At 41.2% G+C, this 20066-nt stretch overlaps 1 protein-coding gene across 2 annotated transcripts in view; it reads right to left on the reverse strand.

Moving 5' to 3' along the window:
* Positions 1-466: 466 nt before the first annotated feature.
* Slc39a8 (solute carrier family 39 member 8) overlaps positions 467-20066 on the reverse strand; it is a 67222-nt gene continuing 47622 nt past the window's right edge. For both annotated transcript variants that reach the window (XM_021659431.2, XM_021659430.2), the window contains exons 7-9: positions 4287-4494; positions 3946-4130; positions 467-2184 (exon numbers count right to left, since the gene is read on the reverse strand). In XM_021659431.2, coding sequence (XP_021515106.1) covers positions 2035-2184; positions 3946-4130; positions 4287-4494 — 543 coding nt within the window. In that variant the 3' untranslated portion in view covers positions 467-2034. The remainder of the gene's footprint in view (positions 2185-3945; positions 4131-4286; positions 4495-20066) is intronic.

Genomic DNA, 20066 nt, shown 5'->3' on the forward strand with positions numbered 1-20066 from the left:
TTCTCCCGGAGCAGAAGCAGCCACCCCTGGATTCGTTCCTCCCAACATATATCTTTAGTGAGATTTGCTGCCTGGTGTGGCTCTGTCATAAGAACCCAAGCAGCAAAGCAGCAAAGAAATGGAACAGGGCTGCGGTTCCTAAGCAACTCAGCTCAACTGAGGATACCCTCCTCTGGGAGCTGCCATACTGAAGAAGAGGAGTGATGAAGCTGTTACACTTCATCACTCCAGTTCAGCCTGGAATAGTCTCGCTCAGGGCTGCAATGCCTCTGCTGAGGAGGCTTCCTTTCGGAGCTGTGTGGTTCCTGGGCTCCTGAGTCCCAGGATACCTTTCCATCTGAGCAGGAATTCCATTACAATAAAGAGCACTAAACTATCTTTTTAAAATATCATTCCATAAATTACGTCTTACCACCTAGACTATTAAAAAGCAAGGATTATTAAGAACAAATACAAAAAGATGAAATAATATATAGATTACGTTTATTGAAATGAAAAATAATCTTTCTAGGATTTATTGCTAGATAGTTTTGAAATAAACAATATATCAATTCCCCATTTGTCTCCCTCCCCCATAATACGAGGTACATGATAGTCACTCAAAATAGGGACATATTAAAAGAAAAATAGCAGACACAGTACATGGCTTCAAAACTGTTTACTGTTTGGTCAAATAATGTTTTTCAGTTGTCAGTGATAGAGTGAAATATACATAAACGTATGTAAAAGTCTGACAAATTTGCATTGTTATTGTATGAACGTTTTTTGGCTTGTAGGAAAATATAATTCCTGAGATAACTGTGGGTTTCTGTTAATAATTTTCATCACTGGCAAGTCATCTTTTTTTAAGCTACTTGGGAGTGTAAATTGAGATTGGGATGTTCAAATCAGACTCATTGTCTACTACCTACTCAAAAACTCAATAAGCTCTATCTTTTACAAAAGGTAGAAAAACAACCACAGTATGCTGGATTTTTCCAAAAGTATACCATATGGGAGGAAAAAAATAAGAAAAAGATGCTGAACATAAAAGAAAATGTTTCCAACTGATTGTCAATCACCCCTAATGAGCACGTTTCCATAGTTGTCAGTCTCTGACACGGCACAGCCCAGCTGTTATTTTGCATTTATTGAAAATTTCCCTGCTAAATAATTATGCTCATCCTTAAAGAATAAATTGCTCAAAATTACATTCAATTTCTTTCTCCCACCCAATGTCTTCTTCACCACCTCAAAGCAATCCCAGAGCGTGGTGAGACTGAATTCTGAACAGTCTTGCATACTCCTCCACCATTTCCGAGGGCTAGAGCCACAACACAAGCCATTGCAAAGCACCTCTGGCCTTTTGTGGAGTCTGATCAAGTTTACATTCAAGGACAAACCCGAGCCCAGGCTTCACAGGGCTAGCAAGCCTTTCATGCTTTCCTAATTTGGGTTACTTTGGAATAGCTTTCAAAGCGATCCCACAAGTCGCTAATTGAGATATAAAACTGAACAAGCAGAGTGAGCAATCTCTCTTCCTGGGGTTCATTAAGGCGTTGGAATAATCGTTCGTATATGCACTGGAACTGTTTGGATTTTCCCCCACATTTGATGCACCTGCCCTTAAGAGCAGTAGAACACGTTAATTGAAAGAAAACCACTCTGAAAGCACTTGAATTATTTTTACCCAACCAAGTTCTAAAGCCTGGTGTTTTTCTCTGGGTCTGTGTGTCTGCTGGGGAACGCATGTGTTTTGCTTCATGAGTATTTTCTAATATGCATAAACACTGACAACCATATATATACATACCAAAGGCCTCATACACCAGTCATTTCAGACTGAAACCGAAAACCCATTAAAGACATTTTTTAAGAACAAAGTTCACCTATTTTACATATCTGAAACTAGTCATTAGATTCCTTAGCCTCTAGTTAAAAAATATACTTTTCTTTCAACTAAATAGGATACACTTTTTAAAAAATCCCTTTGGAGATGTTTTGCATTGTTGTTTATTAATGCCTTCCTTCATTAACATCATGTTCCACTTCCTGCTACTGCAATTCAATATCTCCTGCATACAGCGTGATGAGCAGGATGGCCGTGAATCCAGTCAGCATGCCTGCGTTCTGGATCATGAAGAAGGTGAAGTCCGTTTTCCTTCCAGTTACTTTTTCTCTCAGCATGTCGTTCATCTCTGGGAACTAGAAGACACATTATTAAATAGCTGTCGCCATCTTGTGGTGAAGCAGAGGAGCTGCGCGTTCATTTCGGTCGTATCAGAGCTTTGGATCAGGTCTGGTTATGGGGAAATTCTAGCACTCTGGGGCATTCGGAGTTAAAAAACTGAAATGGTCACGTGAGCCACACAGCCAGATGGGAAGTATCTGTCTTGATGCGGTCTCCCTTTGTCTCTCTTCCCGCATGCCACTGTCTACACCGCACATTTTAAAGGCTTCAACCCTTCAGGTTTCACCCTCAGGCGCACGTTCCTGGGTGCTTCCTTTCGTCCCTCCTCCACTGCACTAGACCCTCTTCATCTCCCTTTATAAATACCGCACTTGCTCTCATTTCATGGTTTTTTAAATTACTTGTAAACACTCCGTCTCCTGTAGGACGTGTTTTATTTTGCTGCTCCTCGTTTAGCCCAGGCTGGCCTACAACTCGCTGCTTAGCTGATGACGCCCTTGAACTTTAGTCACTTCTTTATTCCTCCAGTTTGTTCTGTGTGCTGGCTCCAGCCTCACGAGACAACTAGGCTTTTAGTAAATGGTGTATTTTTATAATACTTTCATGATAGTGAAAAATGGATAAAATCCTAGGTGCCTTGGCACACACGGAAAGAAATGTGCTGTTTCTCGGCGAGAGCGTCCGCTGTGAAGGCCACTCAGGGGACATGTACGCCACGTTTTAGAGACACATTTTGGTAGGACCTGTTACGTATGTTGTGGTACCCTGCATGCAGCCGTGAAGCCAGAGGACTCGTGTGAAGGTCTGACTGGGATAAGACGGGTGTGGCTCTAAAGTGAGGAAACTAGTGTGTCATAGACAATATTGCTTGTGTGGCTCCCGTGAGGAGACCAACTTTAGAAGACCCTTTTTTACATCATGGGAAGGAGCAGCCACTCCTTTCGTCCATTGTCTGGAGAGAAGACAGTGTACGGCATTATTCTGAAGAGAAAACATTAAGCATGACTTCTAGGAGCCAAATCCTTGCTTTTCCAAGGGTCTACACCGAACAGTGAACTGAACCAGACACTCAGAATTTGGAGCTTGCAATACAGAGGAGAGATGTTAGCTTATTAAATTATATGTCATACATTAACTTCAAGATGCAAACCAAATACTCTTTGATTTTCATATTCTTAACACATCATTTTCTAGGAAACTGGCCCTGATGTGCTTGAAAACACACAGGCCCTTTTTCTACACACACACACACACACACACACACACACACTCACTCACAGGCATACCCCTGCAGATGTATAAATACATACTGACCCAAATAAATATTGTCAATTTTTAATTTTTACTTAATTTAGTGTAATAGTTTTACCTTAACTTCAAAAGTGTCCACCCTGAACCACTTTGAATAAAAAATGAAGTTATTTACTCTATGAAGTCATTTATTCTTCCAAATGTAACATCCTTATCAAGGGAGAGGTCAGGCCTACAAGAACCTACTATAACAGAAGCCACATTTAATTCATCACACAGGAAGAAGATGCCTTGAGAAATAGCCCCACTCTATTCAAAAGAGCTTTACTACATCACTGTCCATAAGATCAGACACCAAAAACCAAAGGCAGTCATTCCAAGCTACTGCTGGCCCAAGCTACTCACAAAGTGTGAATTGCCAGTCAGGAAGATGTTAGGAAGCCAAAGGCTGTCCTTCAACTCATAACCCAGACGCTCTTTTGTAAAAGTCAAATTAGCACAAAATAAAATACTTGAAATCTTACCATGTCTGCCAGAGAAATGTAGAGGAACATGCCTCCAGCGAGTGCAAATATGATATTTGGAGCAAAATTGTTGCCCACCAAAATGCCAAAAGCTAGCCCAACGTAGCAGGAACACGCGGAAAGGAAGTTGAACAGCAAGGCTTGTCGAGTGCTCATGCCCGCATTGAGCAGGATCACAAAGTCCCCTACGAGACAGAAACAGTGAATGAGCCTCGTTTCCCTTTGTTCGGGGAGGAGAGTTACAGCAACAACAACTTCCGGTAACAGATGAAGTAGATGAACAGGGCTTTCCCTAGTCTAGGATTCGGTCCCCTCTCTCCCCTGTGACCACAGGCTCTCACCTAACTCATGAGGAAACTCCTCACACAGGATCGCTATGGAAGTACTGAGTCCCTGAAGAAGAGATAGAGTACAGGATGCCCCGATGGCCAAGCCGTCGATGAAATTGTGGAGGGCGTCACAGAGCGTGATCATCCAGGCAATTGTGCCTATTTCTGAGAGTTTGGGCCCCTTCAAACAGGTGCATGAACTCGACTCTTTTTTTCCGTCCTGTAAAAAAAAAAAAAAAACACCTCAAACGTTATAACAGATATTGCTTGACCATTCGAGAAACCCAGAGAAGGGATGGGTTCTGTCCCAGGGGAGACACATTGTTCCAACTAAAAGTCGTTGGTAGTGTATGCATCACAGAGGGGGAGAAAGCCTACAGCAGGGGCAGAGGAAATGGATCACCTGACACACCTTGAACAAGCCACTTACAGACATTTTAAATTAGCTGCCTTGTAAATCAATCTCTTGACTTGTATGAACATGTTTTTACAACTGCCTTCCTATGAGGTAACAGATACTAACCTAGGAATTTGATATATTCGAACCTTTTAAAGTCATTCAAGGACTAAATTGAGAGTCATTCTCATACTACAGTTTAAACATGACGTCACTAATTAAAGCACAGGGACATCGAGAAACAGTCATTGCACTTCCCAGGTCACTATGTGACCATTAGCGAATTGTTCTGCCAGTGTCTTCTGCCGTGAGCTGGAGGAACGTGCGATGATCCATTCGTTCCTCCACAACTCACCGTGTTCTGGGTAGTGTTCTGGATGCTCTAGATCTCTCCTAGCCTCAGAAATTCTACGATGTGTGATGGGCACGGGCTTGCCTTTGCAGCAACGCTTATTTTAAAATGACCATAAAAACGGAAAATCCTGCGGCAGACTCTTGACGGAAACTTTGAGTTCCGTAAAACCGACAATTTTTTAAAGACCCCAGTGATAAATGCATATCTACATGGGAGCAACAAAGTACAGATGGTACAGACTGTACAGATTTTTAAGCCAGGCAATATATACGCAGCAGAGAGGGGCTTTTTTCAGAGTGACTGTCGGAGAATGTTAACATTCACCCCAAGCCTGCTTCATTGCTCAAGACACCACGGCATCCTCCGTTCATAACTCAACATAGGTCTTAGGATACGCCTTTTGATGGTCTACATGGTGGAAACCTGAGTCTTTGGGGGAATGGTTTTTGTTTAAACACATAGTCAAAAGTCATCCAGAGCAAATAAAGTCTTCAGTTGCTCTACAGCAGTGGTTCTCAATCTTCCTAATGTTGCAACCCTTTGATACAGTTCCTCATGTTGTGGTGACCCCACACATACCATAAAATTATTCTGTTGCTACTTCATAACTGTGATTTTGCTAGTGCTGAGTTGTAAAGGAAATATCTATGTTTTCCAATGGTCTTAAGTGACCCTTGTGAAGGGGTCATTTGATACCCCCCAAGGGGGTTGTGACCCACAGGATGAGAACTACTGCTCTACAAGGAGAAGGCCATTCATAGCCACCATTTTCATCCTCACTGTTGTTAGTGTGGAGTTGTGAACACGAAGTCTTGAATAGGTCCTGGTCCCTATTTTAAGCACTTTAGATATCTAATGAACCTCAAATAATTTTGAGGTAAGAAAACCTATGATCATTACTGTAGAGCAGAAGAAATTTAAAAAGTTAGTAAATTTACCCAGTGGTAAAAACAAAGTAAGTGGGCTCCTTTGGTAACAGTGGTGAATGCTAGCTAATGAGGTAGGGGTCTCTTTTGTGGTGCTCCCTGAAGGCAGTTCATATTGAGAATTCTTCCTGAGTTCTCCTCATCCCCAAATCTCTTCTGAACACTGGGAGGAACAATGGAGTAAGCCTCTAATCTCCTTTACTTTAAAAACCCTGTGTCGTCTACACAAAGAGAATGCCATCCTCTCTCTAGTCTAGGTCCTTTTATTTTACACCTGCGTCTTCAGTGCATGACATAATGAGTAACAATGATCTTCGGTGAAAGTTGCCTTGAGTCAGGAAGCAATGACTGCTGAAGGTAAAACAAAGGTGCCTAGGAAAAAAGCCACAGAGAGAATGACTCGGGTGGAGGAAAGCACATTGCCCAGTGACACTCAATGAGAAAGATGTGAACTGTAGCAACTGCTTCCCACTTGGCTTACATAACTATTCACATGTTCATGCTTTTCTTGTGGTGATTTTGGTAAAGAGCTGTGAAACAGCCTTGAAAGCCTACATGCAAGATGTCTATAAAGACACCTTTGATTCTACAGAAGAAATTACATTGCTATATGAGGCATGATTCTCTTACCTCCAAGCACAGACCACACTGGCTTTGTTTATTGTGCCTCCTTTGAGAGCTGTGTGCTTAGGTCTCAAATTATACTGTGGAGAAAGTTGGGAGCTATACATTTTTAATAGCTTTGGAACAAACCAAAGTCACCAAGGAGGCAAACAATTGCAGTTCTTTCATAATTCGCCTGGAATAAATCACTCAGCAGAGAACACTGAATAAGCTAAGTCCACTAGTACATTTTCCTCTCTTAATCCTTCTTTTTAAACTTTTGTTTAATGATGCAGTTGCTAACTTGTTGCTCTTGCTTGCTTCGTTCCCTGTTTGATTTTACTTTAATGATGATATTTCAATCTTCAACCATGATAAAACTAAGGCCTAGTTTAAAAAAAAAAAAAAGAACTGAGCCCAAAATCTACAACTGTGTCCACTGGGGGAAGGGGGTCACTGACCAGAGTGACTCTATGGGCTTCATCAAGACTCTTCTTTTCCCCAAAATCTTTTATTTTTTTAATTGAAAATAGATTATTCGGTCATACAATACAATACATCCTCTTTCTCTACTCCTCACAGCCACCCCCTAGCTCCCCTGTCTCCCAAATCCATTCCCCCTTCCTTTCCCTTCATAAATAAGCAGGCCTTCAAGAGACAACAACCAACCATGACAAAATAATATACAATAATACAAGGCAAAGGCCCTTCAACATAAAATCAGACACATTAAATCTGTTAGAAGAAAAAGTGGAGGAAACCCTAGAACTCATTGGTACAGGGGAAAACCTCCTGAACAGAACACCAACAGCACAGGCGCTAAAAGCAACAATCAATAAATGGGACCTCATGAAACTGAAAAGCTTCTGTAAAGCAAAGGACACCGTCACCAAAACAAAATAACTGCCTACAGATTGGGAAAGAATCTTCACCAACCCTTTATCTGACAGATGACTAATATCCAGAATATATAAAGAACTAAAGAAGCTGAAAAGCAACAAACTAAGTAATCCAATTAAAAAAATGGGGAACAGAGCTAAACAGAAAACTCTCTCTAGAAGAATATCGAATGGCAGAGAAACACTTAAAGAAATGCTCAACCTCATTAGCCATTAGGAAAATGCAAATCAAAATGACCCTGAGATTTCACCTTATATCCATCAGAATGGCCAAGATGAAAAACTCAAGTGACAACACATGTTGGAGAGGCTGTGGAGAAAGGGGAACCCTCCTCCACTGCTGGTGGGAATGTAAACTTGTACAACCACTCTGGAAATCAATCTGGCACTTTCTCAGACAACTAGGAATACTGCTTCTTCAAGATCCAGCCATACCATTCCTAGGCATATATCCAAAAGAGTCTCAAGTACACAATAAGGACATTTGCTCAACCATCTTTGTAGCAGCCTTATTTGTAATAGCCAGAAGCTGAAAACAGCCCAGCTCAACTGAATAATGGATGCAGAAATTGTGGTACATCTACACAATGGAGTATTACTCAGCAATGAAAGACAAGGAAATCATGAAATTTGCAGGTAAATGGTGGGACCTGGAAAGAATCATCCTGAGTGAGCTGTCCCAGAAGCAGAAAGACACACACGGTATATACTCACTCATATAGACATATAGACATATAACATAGGATAAACTTACTAAAATCTGTACATCTAAAGAAACTAATCAAGAGAGAGGACCCTGACTAAAACGCTCAATCCCCATCTTTAAAGGCAAAGAGGATGGACATCAGAAGAAGAAAAAAACAGGAAACAAGTTAAGAACCTGCCATAGAGGGCCTCTGAAAGGCTCTGCCTTGCAGACTATAAAAGCAGATGCTGAGCCTGATGGGCAACTGTTGGGCAGAGTGCATGGAATCTTATGTAAGAAGTGGGAAATAGTAAGAGCTGGAGAGGACAGGAACCCCACAAGGAGAGCAACAGAACCAGAAAATTTGAACACAGGGGTCCTCCCAGAGACTCATACTCCAACCAACTACCATGCATGAAGATAATCTAGAACCCCTGTACAGATGTAGTCCATGGCAATTCATTGTCCAAGTGGGTTCCATAGTAATGGAAAGAGGAACTGCTTCTGACATAATCTGATTGGCCTGCTCTTTGATCACCTCCCCCTGAGGTGGGAGCAGCCTTACCAGGCCACAGAAGATGACAGTGCAACCACTCCTGATGTGATCTGATAGACTAAGATCAGAAGGAAGGAGAGGAGGATCTCTCCTATCAGTGGACTTGGGAAGGGGAATGCATGAAGAAGGGGGAGGAAGGGGGAGACCAGGAGGGGAGGAAGGAGGGGCTTATGGGGGGGATACAAAGTGAATAAAGTATAATTAATAAAATAAAATAAAATTTTAAAAAAAGATTAGACAATGTAATCCAATAGGAGAAAAAGAGAGCCAAGAGCAGGCAAAAGACACAGAGACACACCCACTCGCGCTGTTAGGAGTCCCCAGAAATGCCAAGCTACACGAATGTAACATCTATTCAGAGGAGCTAGTGCAGACCTATATAGGCCCTGTGATGGTAGTTTCAGTCTCTGTGATCCCCTATGAGCATAAGGCCTGCTTAATTACTTGGGGGCCCTGTGTTCTCCTCATGTCATTGACCCTTCTGCTTATGCCTCTGTTTAACTAATCAATGCAAATGAATCAGACAAAATGTAGAGTAATCAGAATGGGGGTAGAAAGAATATCACTCCCTGAAGTTATGAATGCAGATGAGAGAAAAATAGGCACCAGACATAAGCTGGAAACAAGAGCAGGAGAAAGACGTTCTAACAGTACAAGGTGCAGATATCAAGTGGTTTCCCAGGGGAAAGCTTCAGTAATACGAAGGAGGTTGAAAAGGGAGAAGAGGCAGGGAGGGCCAAGGAGAGGAAAGAGAAGTATAACGAGGGAGGAAGAACCCAAGTGAAAAGGAAAATGAAAAGGAAGGGAGGACAAGGAGAAGAGAAACAGGAGGAGGAGAAAGACATAAGGTTGAAGATAAAAGGGGAGAAGGGAGAAGACCAAGAGAGAAGGAAGAGGGAGATGAGCAAAGGGCAAGAGGTAGTGGCTGCCCTCTGGGAGAATATTGATCACATAAATGACTCACCCCTCCATAGAACGCTTGGAATATTCACACTTTTTCACATACAAGCATGTCTAACACACAATGTCAGAATAAAAATAACAAAACTGCATGGCTAGTGGACACCTTTCTGTAAAGTCCGTAATAGTCTAAGAATAATATATTTGGAAAAAAATAAATGCAAAATTCTCATCACAGTGCTCTTGGGGAGAAAACACTGTAGGTGCTATTTTCAAGAAAAGGGTTGGATTTTTTTATGTTTTTAAGCTATTCTAGATAATTTTGTGCTCATAATATATTTTAATGTGTTGAAAAGAAAACAGTAGAGCCATGGTTGGCAGTGGAGAGGTGAGAAAAAAAATACCAAAGAGGAATGATAGATCTATGAGGACTTGAATGATCCTATCACCAGCTAGGAGCGATCATGCAGCAGGAAAGGGTGACTAACCCACAAGAGAAAGCCTTGTTGTTTGTTTTATGGTTCCAAACAGCACACAGTCAACCTCATTGTGCACTGTGAGAGGCAAAGTGAGCCAGGATTCACAAGCATGTTTTTATAGCTTATTGGATCCACACTTTATGGAGAAAAAACAAAGACAAACAACCATTTGAGGGAAAGGTTAAATTCTCTATTCCCATGCTGCAAAATAGTTGCAGAGGGAGTCCTGGTGGAAAGTCAAAAGAGGAAGTGGCAACCTACAGAAAAAATACACTGGTAGCAAAAGGGTCTAGATGGCAAGAAATGAAAGCCATGTAAATAAAGGTAAAACAAAATGTGTCCATGAATGAGAATTAATATAACTTAAGTAGTTACAATAAAATGGAGTTGAAAGACTTTAGCTTTAAACAGAGGGTGGTTTAAGAAAAGCAGTTCGAGCTAGGAGCAGTTGTACAAGCTTTAATACCAGCATTCAGGAGGCAGAGGAAGGAAGATCTCTGTGAGAGTAGGCCAGCCTGGTCCATATAAAGAGTTTCAGGGAAGCCAGAGTGACATAGTGAGATCTTGTTTCAAAAACATTTAAAAAGTGGGGGGTGGGAGGCAAACATTGCAAGAGAATGCATTTTCTGATAAAAGGGTGGTGCAGGCCTTGATTTTAAGGGATCTGCACTTGAGTCTTAGCTGTCTTACCCTTAGGAAAGGGTTCTCATCACTAAGTGTCAGACCCCTTACTTGTAGCATGAATATATACAACTTTCATTGTCATAGGACTGCATAAGATACTATTTATGAACCCGTAACTGTGCCACAGAAGAGCTCCATTACATCACATAAAATGCAGAAAGAAGGAATGTCATTACAAGGAAGAAAAACTAAAACTACCTAAGAGTTTCAAAGACAAAGGATTTATTACATATGGTCCTTGAAGATATTCAGGGCCTACTCTCCAAGCTTACTGAAGAAAACAAGGAAGAAAACTTAAACTTATTAACGGAGAACTTTGAATAAAAGTGTGGGTGCAGAGGTGTGTGAAAAAGAAGAGAAAAACATTTAATAAGCATGGGTTTGGACAAAGTGACATCCCATCAGGAGATTGATTAGGGAGAAAGAAAAACCCACTGTGGGAAGTCTGGGATCTTCCAACTGTCTTAGCTGGGGCAAAAATATTCTTAGGAAAGACATTTGTCCCCTTTCTTCTGATGATCATGCTATCACAATTATCTCTATGAAAGTGGAATTTTCCCAAGAGTTTCATGCTGGGAGGAGGGGATAAGGAAAGCACCACACCCTCACACCCATAGACAAAGGAACCTGTTTCCTATAGGAAGGTTTTGCTTGGTTTGGAAAACTTCTCAGACCACCATGGAGAGGCTAGGGCCAAGACAACAATGGATTGATGGAGTAGGGACCATATCTTCACCAGAATCGCTCAGCGATCCATACCATTGTCTTCTACCAAACCTAAACCACAGGGAGTCATTCGCCTTCTTTATTTGTTCTTCTTCCTAACGTGGCCATATTGACTACATCTCCTTTCTCTGCATGTCAGTATTACTTGTGTGTTTAATTAGCCTCCTGAAGACAGGTGACCAAGTCAGCTTGTTAGGACTGCCAAAGACCAGACTTGGGCCCTCCCAATTCCAACTCTGGCAGCAGTCTGAGCTCATAAGTTAATATGAGCCAGAGAGTTACAGACTCCAGGAGGGAGGATGAAAAGCAACATTATCTTACACACACACACACTGCTTCACAATTTATAAAGTAGATCTGCTGCTACCTTCTGCATCTCCCCTCTGTCATTACAATGTCCTCAAGAGTGACACAGGACCCGTCACAGTATTTTCATTTCGGAGATGCAGAAAATGAGCATCTGATGATAGAAGCAAGTTACTCAAAATCACACAGGAGTTATTGGGGTCAGACTACTTAACGATTCATTCAGTATAGGATCTATTTCATAGCAGAAACAGAAACTGTGCTAAGTGGAGTTGTAAATATAAATAAAAGAATCCCCCTTTTGTTAGAATTCATAGTCCAGAGGATTTATAGTTAACGCTACAAGCACATGATAAATAGCTCCAAAATGACTCTCAACTCTTTCTTTGCTCCCCTACCATCTCTCTCTCTTTCTTTCTCTTTCTCTCTGTATATATATTCATATTAATATATTATACATATTAATGTTATATATATTATACATGTGATAATATATATTCATATATATCTGAATATGAATCCTGAAATGTTGCTTGGTGTTGTGTTTCCCCCTGAGACCCAACATTTCCATACAGAAAAAAAGAGAGGAGATGTCAGGTATTTATTCTTCCAGTCTCCTTTATGAACTCAGCCCACCTCAAGATGTCTGTGTCCCTCAAAGGAAGACCACAGTTTCTCTTAAGACAACTCATCTGTCAAGCTCTAGCATCCCTCTGTGATGTTCGCTAACTTGGTGTGCCACTATTTCCTAGCTGGAAATCATTGCAGCTGGAAGTACCAGAGGAATCAGATCCCCCAGAAGGGATCTGATGTTAATTTGTTTGGGTTTTTTTTTTTTAATAAAATATTAAGTTTAGAGGAAATGGAAGAAGAGTTTCAGATCAGGTAGATTATGTTTCCAAGGAAAGACAAGAATACAAACTATCTCACCAAGGTTCAGGCTATGGCAGGTCCTGACTCTTGGTGCAGATGACCTGGCGAAGGCAGTGAAATCAAAAGAGACTGTTGCATCCAGAGATACTATAAAGGACTTTTTGGCAAACTCTGGTCTAGCAACGATGCTCAGACTCCTAGGATTTTAGAGTAAAACTGTCCACTTCAGCATTATGTCAACAGATGCTTACAGAAACTCATCTCTGGCCATAGACAACCCAGTGGGTGTAGAATCATGGGTATGATCCTATAAAGTGCAAAATCTGATATTCATATCATCATTCCATTTTTAGCGTGTGTACCAAAGAAGAGGTCCACACAGGTCATGAAGATGCATCTGAGCTGTACTCACAAGTGACAGCTCACCCTGATGAGCTCTTTTCTCTTGAACAGTAAAGTTTCAGAAAGAGTTCCCGACAGCTAGCTCACTATGGTAGAACCGTGATTGTGTCCTCACCAGCCAGTCTATCCACAGAGACCTAAGACAAAGAGATAAAGAGAAATCCTCCAGGCAAGCAGGACTTTGAGTGGAATGTCTGGTTTTCTACTTCCTGCAAAGGAGCAGGCCTGAGATACGGTGCTACATTAACCAAGGTATAACTTTTAAATAAATAAAAATGAAAAAGAAGTCTGCAAAGAAGTGATAAGGGTGAGACTCTTAGTAAACCCAGAGTTGGAAGCTATTTCTCTTTGGGAAGATCTCACAGAGGAATCACAGAAAATAGCCTCCATCTTACAGTTGGACAAAATCTGATTACAAATGTCACTTTAAGTCTTCCAATAGCCACCCTGATATTTGCTTAATGAGTCCACATGCAAAATGCCAAAATAGTAGGGAGAGGGGTTATTCACGGCTTCAATGCCCTCTTCCTCTACAGAGGTGAGCTGGCTTTCCAGAGCTTGAGAAACACTCAACCTTTAAAAAAACAAAATGATGCTGAGCTCTTCTGTCCAAGGACAACATGGCCCTGCTGGCTGTGTAAGGCCAGGGCAATGACCCTAGACCCTTCCTCGAGGTTAGGCCATACTCACTCATTAGACTCACAAAGATGGAACACCTGATACATGTCTTCTTCTTCCAGTACTTGTGCTAGTAGCATCTTTTAGAGATTTAGATAGCACCCCAAGTTCTGTAAAAATGGTGTCCATAAGATTTTTCAACGAAAGAAGGAACAGAATCAATTCATTCATAGAATGTATAGATAGGGGTATCTAGTCCCCATAGAAGCATGTGGGTGTCCTGTGGGTACCCTGGGACAAGCAAGGATATGCTGTTCATAGACTGTGGATATATGCTTTATGCCAGCAGACACACACACACACACACACATACACTCAGAGAGAGAGAGTTAACTCTACCACAGAGAATTCATGGCTTCAAGAATGGCTGTAGGTATGTTACTGAGTATAGTTTTTCTAAATCGAGACCCTAATTGGGGTTCACATAATTGAACTTGGAGGTCACAAAAAATTGGTAACAGTGAATGATTTCTGTACAACTGATGGCCCAAAATTAATTCAAAATCAAAAGAGAAATGACTCAGAGGTCCTTTAACGGTGCTCTCCTGTTTTGAGCATGCTACAGCCTTGGTTCTGAACCCCTGTGTACCTGGCATCATGCATGCTATCACATCACGCAATGCCAACATATCTTTGCCAGAAGCACCTCAGCTTAGATTCAAGACTACAAGCTAAAATTACACTGCACACACAGTATTTTCTACTTTTCTGGAAACAGTGATTGTTTAGTTATGGAAAACAAAGACTTTTAGTATTTTCCTACCATCATTCTTCAGTATATTTTGGTTTGTGTTCTTTTTGAGTGTTTGATTTATAAATTGCTATTTTAATTGCTGATTACATTTTCCAGAATAAACCATTTAGTGAATTTTGGTTTGGGGTTAACAAAAACAAAAACAAGCACAAAAAAAAAAAATCTGAAATATGCTTAAAACTGTTCCTGTTATTTTTTACTATGTATTTCTGTTAAGCATTTGGCATTTGCAATCATAAATTCAAAATATTAATCAACTCTAAAAATTCTGAAGATGATCTCTGTATTGCAGTATCAAACACTCAACCAAAACTAAATACTTGCTGTAAAAAATGAATAAGTACATCCATCTCATTCACAGCCAAACTTGTTTTTTTGTCTTTAATGAGTGGTGAAATATATCTGTTCCAAGGCTGTCTGAAGATAAACTTTTATGAATTATTATCAATAATTTGTCAAATTATATCAATGATTTGTCTTTATATTTATTTTATATACTTGTATTCCTAGAGTCACATAAAAAAATTTCCCAGTGTAAAAAAGTCACAGGAAAAAGCCCTGGCTCTAAGACACACCCCTTCCACTCTAGCTATAGGTGACAGCAGCCAGTGTTAAATTAAAATTTGCAGAATTATTACCTTCCCCCATTGAACTTGGTGATTATGGAGGGCCTGCTGCTCAAAGGAGTCACGCTTCTACCAGGAAATGTCATTTTCTGCTCTTTGGAAGAGGAGTAAGCCCCTAGCAATACAAGGTTCTTAATGGACCTAAGTCAGCAGGAAGATGAAGTCAATACACTAGTTCCAGGAAGAATTGATGTCCTGATACAGAATGAGACAGCAAGCATCCTTAGGATGCAGGGAATTTGGAAAGAGGACTCTTCGTATTCCCTTCCCAGCAGTCCTGTTCATGGGAAAATAGACAGGAGCTCCACAAGGAGAGCAACAGAACCAAAATTCTGGGCACAGGGGTCTTTTCTGAGACTGATACTCCAACCAAGGACCGTATATCTAGAAAACCTAGAACCCCTGTTCAGACGTAGCCCATAGCAGCTCAGTCTCCAAGTGGGGTCTGTAGTAATGGGAACAGGAACTGTCTCTGACATGAACTCAGTGGCTGGCTCTTTGATCACCTCCCCCTGAGAGGAGAGCAGCCTTGCCAGGCCACAGAGGAGGACAATGCAGCCAGTCCTGATGAGACCTGATAGGCTAGAGTCAGAGGGAAGGGGAGGAGGACCTCCCCTATCAGTGGACTTGGGGAGGGTCATGGGAGGAGATGAGAGAGGGAGGGTGGGATTGGGAGGGAATGAGGGAGGGGGCTACAGCTGGGATACAAAGTGAACAATTTGTAATAAATAAAAAAATTAATTAATTAAAAAAAGAAAAAAAAAAAACAAGACCACCAAGTTCCGAACAAAATGAAGGTTTGGGATGCCAAAACTGAAAACAGGCCCTACTAGGTGAGGTGATGGCAGACAGTGTGGTAAACATAGGAAGTACATTGGAAAGGGGGAGCTATAATTGTCATCCTACAGTCATACCCAGCAAGGAGAGTGAAGAGCAGTTAGAATTAATGTTCCTCATCTGCCTCTTCTCTGTTCTCCCGTTTCCTCATCTTATATAAAGAATACTGGTGATCACCAACAGATCAACTGAAGGCTACAATGATCCTTACAGGACATCATGCAGGGATGCTGTGAAAATTGAAGGCATTCTGTGCATTCCATGTCAGGGGCACGTATTTTTCAACCACATGAAGAATTAGAATACAAACTCACAAAAGAAAAATAAGGTAAAAAATTATTTACTCTTCCAGAAACCCTTTCTGTACCTTTTACCCTAGCCCTGTGGTTATGACACCCATATGGGTACCATGCCTCTAGCTCCTGCCTGGCTCCAGAAAAGGAGTTTATATGCAATTAGAGGGAAAGGAAAGACAAGATGAGGCTGGTTTATTTTTTCCCCCTTTGGCTTCCTCGTTAAGAAGCAACATAGCTTAGCTGTGTTCCTAACTAACAATCACTGTTTCTCTTACAATGGTCTCTTAAGACTGGATCCTTCCAGTACCCTCTTCCTTCTCTGGTCCTTCAGATGTATACCAGTGTGTGTCAGCCTTCCCGATGCTGCTACCCTTAATACAGTTCCTCATGCTGTGCTGATCTCCAACCATAAAATTATTTTCAGTGCTACTTCACAACTGTAATTTTACTAGTTAGGAAGCGTAATATAAATATTGTGGAAGATAAGGGTTTGCCAAAGTGGTCACACCCCACAGGCTGAGAACCGCTTAAGTTAACTATTAACTTTAGCATCCTCTTTCTGTACCTCCGTATGTGGAACACTAACTGCCTCCCAGAGGTCTGTGAATTGTCCCTCTCCTGTTTATTATTTATCTTCATTATCCTCTTTCTGGAAAGTATGGTCTAATTTCATTCCCAACATAACATTCACTGCATGACTACACACATTTTAATGAAAAATAAAACCATGTTAAAGAGACACAGAAGGATTATAAAGTATCAAAGGCATTTTAAAAATATAAAATATCCATACATTTTGTTGTTATGACTGGGCTTTTTAGTGATTTCAACGTTTGTGTTTCATAGCTAACTTGGCTCACTGTCACCAAAATGAAACTTCATGTGAGAAAGAAGAAATTAATTCTGTTATTAACACATATAGCCAATGAGAATTCAAACGCATTAAGTTGACAGGCATTCTGTTTCAGGAAAATCTCAAAGCCACTTCCACAACTCTCTTGGCTAATGAAAATAACCCTTAATGAGAAAATAACAATTTCCAGAAACTTAAAATTGTTTTCTTTCTCTCCAGCCCTTCTGTGAAATATGAATAGAGTTGTTTTGAGTTGTCTTAGTTTAAATAATCAAGCAGCAGTAATTATCATTCATGTTCCACTTAGGACCACAGCACTTTACTGCTTTGAAAATAATAACAATTTAAAAGAAACTTTAAAGGTTTTTAAGAAACCTGCTACTATTTGCCAATGGAATTTAAGCTACATTCTAATTAAATATTTACTATTTAATTAGACTATTCCCAGCTCCCTGAAAGGCTTGCTTCCTGTTGCCGCGGATGGGCAATGGCACTGATGCCCTGGTACATTCAGGAAGTGGGTCTCATTTTCTGTAAACCCGTGTAAGGAATTCTCCAGCCAATGCAAATCCCACTGTCACTGAGGAATTTTAAAGGGACTTTAAAGACATAACCGAGACTGATTATGTTTTAATATAAGCTGGAGGAATCAGCTGCTAGTATCTCAAAAAGCAGCATTTCCAAAATACAGAAATATCTTCACTTCTCAAGAGGGAGGCTTCATGGGTTGCCATGAGGAAGGGACCTGGTCCTGTCACTGCATGCTGTACGCACAGGGTTTAACATGTATTATGTCAAGAAGAACTGCAATATAAAGGGTCCCACCTAGTGCGATATAAATGATTGATTGATTGATTGATTGATTGATTGATTGGATGGCCCTGAAAAAAAAAAAGTGGAAGTTCCTTCTGTTGGCAAAGGAGGTTAGTCTCTCAGGGCATGGAGCTCGGGCAAAGTGGTAAGAGGCAAAGGACGATGGATGAGAAGGAGGCTGAGAGCCGGTGGTAACTGCCATTGTGGCAGAACAAGCAATTAGAACGACAGTGGGATGTTAGGGGACAGGCTGGCAGCCAGCAGAGAAGTGAGCAGCACAGAGGCAGAATATAAAGTCCTTCTCTGTGAGAGGCGACCAGAAAGGAGTCCGCATTTCAATATTCAGGAAAAGAGAAAGTGTCTGTTGTGTAAATGGAAGATGTAAAGTGTGGGAGCCACATTAAGGGGGGCAGGGGGCACCGTGCTGTTCTAGAGATTCACCAAGCACTGTAAGGAAAGAGAATTTTACAGAGAGGAATTAAGATCTACTCCCAGAGCACACCTCACTGGCAATCTCAGCTCACATAGCACTGCACTTGCTCTAATCCTAGGGCTGTTGCATAGGTCACTCACTCGGCATGGCAATCTTAGGCACGCATTATTCCCATGTTACAAACGAGCATGCTGAGGAATGGGGAAGTCAAGTAACATGACATACCTCCGGATAGAAAGTGAGCTAGGATCTGAATGTCTACACCAAGCACGCTAAGTCTGTGATCTCTGGGGAACCTATTACCTGAGGTCCACTTTAATAGGTATTCTCTGTTGACAAAATGAGCCAATTCAAGCCAAATTAAAGTATATGAAGGCAGTTTTGTCCAGCAAGTATCAGGCATGATAGACACTGCATGAATATTCATTCGCTGAATAAATAAGAGCATGCTCATAGCAAAAGTAAATTTTTTCTCAGAACACCCTCACAAATTGCTACCCCATGAATCAAGTACTAAAATCCTTCCAAAGAATAGAACATGGAATGAATGTACAGGAAATTTCCTTGTTCAATTTCTCTTTATAATGTAAGACTCAGCATAAAAGTAAATGTCCTTGTTGTATACATGTTCGTAGCAGCTTTATATGTAACAGCCAGAACTTGGAAACAACCCGAATGTCCCTCAGCAGAGGATGGATACAGAAACTGTGATACATCTACACAATGGAATATTACTCAGCAGTTAAAAACAAGGAAATCATGAAATTTGCAGGCAAATGGTGGGAACTAGAAACGATCATCCTGAGTGAGGTACCCCAGAAACAGAAAGACACACATGGTATATACTCACTTCTAAGTAGATATTAGGCATATAATATAGGATAAACATACTAAAATCTGTACACCTAAAGAAGTTAAGGAAGAGAGAGGACCCTGGATAAGATGATTAATCCTCATTCAGAAAGGTAAACGGAACAGACATCGGAAGAGGGAGAAAACAGGGAACAGGACAGGAGCCTACCACAGAGGGCCTCTGAAAGACTCAACCCAGCAAAGTATCAAAGCAGATGCTGAGACTCATAGCCAAACTTTGGGCAGAGTGCAGGGAATCTTAGGAAAGAAGGGGGAGATAGAATGTGTGAAATCTGCCCCACACATTCTGTTGTTTACCACCTGGAGGGGTCAGGAGCTCCACAAGGAAAGCAACAGAATCAAAATATCTGGACACAGGGGTCTTTTCTAAGACTGATACTCCAACCAAGGACCTTGCATAGAGATAACCTAGAACCCCTGCACAGATGTAGCCTATGGCACCTCAGTGTCCAAGTGGGTTCCATAGTAAGGGGAACAGGGACTGTTTCTGAAATGAACTCAGTGGCTGGCTCTTTGATCACCTCCCCCTGAGAGGGAAGCAGCCTTACCAGGACACAGAGGAAGACAATGCAGCCAGTCCTGATGAGACCTGATAGGCTAGGATCAGAGGGAAGGGGAGGAAGACCTCCCCTACCAGTGGACTTGGAGAGGGGCATGGGAGGAGATGAGGGAGAAAGGGTGGTATTGGGAGGGGATTAGAGAAGAGGCTACAGCTGGGATACAAAGTGAACAAACTGTAATTTATTAAAAATTAATTAAGAATTTTTCTCCCGTTATCAAAAAAATAAAAAAGAAAGAAGGCACAAGAGCACTTTGTTGTCCATTTTCCCATCCTTAT

Source organism: Meriones unguiculatus, chromosome 10, assembly GCF_030254825.1.
Source record: "Meriones unguiculatus strain TT.TT164.6M chromosome 10, Bangor_MerUng_6.1, whole genome shotgun sequence".
NCBI classification, from domain to species: domain Eukaryota; kingdom Metazoa; phylum Chordata; class Mammalia; order Rodentia; family Muridae; genus Meriones; species Meriones unguiculatus.